The 2,764-nt window shown below is 51.4% G+C and overlaps 1 protein-coding gene across 1 annotated transcript in view; it reads left to right on the top strand.

The window, feature by feature from the left end:
• Positions 1-2,462, top strand: part of DUSP1 (dual specificity phosphatase 1) — a 2,997-nt gene extending 535 nt beyond the window's left edge. Inside the window, 4 exon segments of the mRNA XM_008051462.2 lie at positions 1-86; positions 203-401; positions 777-996; positions 1,427-2,462. The exon segment at positions 1-86 is cut by the window's left edge and continues 535 nt beyond it. Coding sequence (XP_008049653.1) covers positions 1-86; positions 203-401; positions 777-996; positions 1,427-1,797 — 876 coding nt within the window. The 3' untranslated portion in view covers positions 1,798-2,462.
• The last annotated feature ends 302 nt before the right edge of the window (positions 2,463-2,764 follow it).

Genomic DNA, 2,764 nt, shown 5'->3' with positions numbered 1-2,764 from the left:
CTTCCTCAAAGGTACGCGCTCGGGCCGGCTGGGCGGGCCGCGCGCCCCGAAGTCTTGCCGGGGACCCCGGCCCTCTCCTGCTGATCGTGGGCGCCGGGGGGGATCTCTGGGACTTGTCACTGGCTTTGTTCGACTCTAGGAACAAAGCTTTGCTCTGGCATGTGAACTTCCAGCCCGTGGTGGGTGGGGGAGTTGTGTGAAGGTGTCCTGTCCCGGCGGTACTAATGGGAAAAAAATCTGTCTTTGTGTTTCCAGGAGGATACGAAGCTTTTTCTGCTTCCTGCCCGGAGCTGTGCAGCAAACAGTCGACCCCCATGGGGCTCAGCCTTCCCCTGAGTACTAGCGTCCCTGACAGCACGGAATCGGGGTGCAGTTCCTGCAGCACCCCACTCTATGATCAGGTTAGTAGGGGCCTGTGCCAGAGGGTGGAAGTGAGATCTGGCAAAGGCCTGGAGGAACAGTGCCAGTGAGAATATAGAAAGTGACCTGCCGCTTTATTTATAACACAGGGATACAGGGATATGGCTTGGAGGGGGGACACAGAGGGGACACAGGGATATGGCTTGGTCCATGGTTGGGTGGCTGCCGGAATTGATTTGCTGGCACGACAGAAATGAACTTGCAGCCCTGCCCAGCAGATGCGCTTAGTTCCCTATTTAATTATTCTCCAATAACAGCGCTTAGAAGTTAGTATGGGAAACTGACGGGAAGTTTTTGTGGTCACTGGCCTTGACCTTGAGCAAGCTTGCTGAGTGTCGGATATTTCTGGATTTCAGGGTGGCCCAGTGGAGATCCTGCCCTTTCTGTACCTGGGCAGTGCCTATCACGCTTCCCGCAAGGACATGCTGGATGCCTTGGGCATCACTGCCTTGATCAATGTCTCAGCCAATTGTCCCAACCACTTTGAGGGTCACTACCAGTACAAGAGCATCCCTGTGGAGGACAACCACAAGGCAGACATCAGCTCCTGGTTCAACGAAGCCATCGACTTCATAGGTAAGTGAAATGGGTGCCAGGGCTTTGGGGCTTCTCTGCCTCGCTCCTCGTTTTAGCCACCGAGCCCAACTAAATGGCGAGAACTCAAATGACACTCTCCTGCACCTTCTTCCAGACATTAACTGTCAGTCTGGTGTGGGCTACATCCTGCAAAATTGGCATTTCACATTCCACTTTACAGATGAGTAAACTGGGGCTCAGAAAGTTGAATTGACTTGTCCAAGATCAGTCTGGAAATACCGGCCTGAGTTTAAATCCCTTGCTGTCCTTGGCACAGTACCCACATGGCCTCCACAGTGTCTGTGTGATGGCATGCAGTGACACTGGTCATCTCTGGATGAGACATATAGGCATTTCCTAGAAACCTCAGACCTGGGCTCAGGGTCATTCTCCTGAGCCCCCAAATAACCAGCCGCCCTTTATTTTCCAGACTCCATCAAGAACGCCGGGGGAAGGGTATTTGTCCACTGCCAGGCGGGCATTTCCCGGTCGGCCACCATCTGTCTCGCCTACCTCATGCGGACTAACCGAGTGAAGCTGGACGAGGCCTTTGAGTTCGTGAAGCAGAGGCGGAGTGTCATCTCCCCCAACTTCAGCTTCATGGGCCAGCTGCTGCAGTTCGAGTCCCAGGTGCTGGCCCCGCACTGCTCGGCCGAGGCTGGAAGCCCTGCCATGGCCGTGCTGGACCGCAGCGCTGCCACCACTACCGTCTTCAACTTCCCCGTCTCCATCCCCGTCCACTCCACGAACAGTGCGCTGAGCTACCTTCAGAGTCCCATCACGACCTCTCCCAGCTGCTGAGTGGCCACAAGTGGTGAGGGGCTTCGCGTCCCACGGGACTCCAGGCTCCCTCTCAGAGGAGAAGTGCAGTAACCCTGGGAAGGGGCTCTTGAAAGGCAGTCCTTATTTATTTAATTTCACCTGAGTTCCACTGGGTTCCCAAGCAGTCAGAGTGATGACTTAGCATCAAGATGTTTGTTGAACTCAGCACATTCGGGACCAATATTTAGTGGGTACATCAAGTCCCTGTGACAAAACAGGACAGGAGAGAAAGGACTCAGTGTGTGAGCTGGTTTCTTGCTTGCCCCTGTTTTTTGTAGACTCTCTTCATGCTTGACATACCTACCAGTATTATCATTCCTGACGACACATATACGTATGCAAATATACCTTATTTATTTTTGTGTAGGTGTTTGCCTTCACAAACGTCATTGTCTACTCCTAGAAGAACCAAATACCTCAATTTTTGTGTTTGAGTACTGTACTTTCCTGTAAATACATCCTGAGCAGGTTTGTTTTCAGCACTGATGGAAAACACCAGTGTTGGGTTTTTTTTTAGTTGCCAACAGTTGTATGTTTGATTATTTATGACCCGAAATAATATATTTCTTCTTCTAAGAAGACATTTTGTTACATAAGGATGACTTTTTTATACTATGGAATAAATTATGGCATTTCTATGGAAATCTCAATGCTGTATTTCTTTGGCAATCCACCCAATTCGTCTCCTGCTAGTGAAATAGGAAGGAATTTGGATAGGAGCCTGCAGAATGTGTGTGGTGGTGAGGTCTGGTCCCATGCCCCTTGGTGGCTCTGAAGTCCCATGAAATGGCTGGTCTGCGAGGGAGGTTGACAAGTGAGCTCTGTCATGTAAAACCGGGTACTGTTACTGGACTCTTAGTATTGGGTCAAAGTGCCCACCCAGGCCTTTTTGAACAGTGTCACCCAGGGAGCCCAAGTGTCCCCAGAGCCAAAGCTGGGGAAGGAA

This window comes from Carlito syrichta, unplaced genomic scaffold (genome assembly GCF_000164805.1).
Source record: "Carlito syrichta isolate Samal-C Ts95f unplaced genomic scaffold, Tarsius_syrichta-2.0.1 Scaffold173888, whole genome shotgun sequence".
Taxonomy (NCBI): Eukaryota; Metazoa; Chordata; class Mammalia; order Primates; family Tarsiidae; genus Carlito; species Carlito syrichta.
Note: the sequence above shows the minus strand (reverse complement) of the source record. Positions and strands in the feature narration are given on the sequence as shown.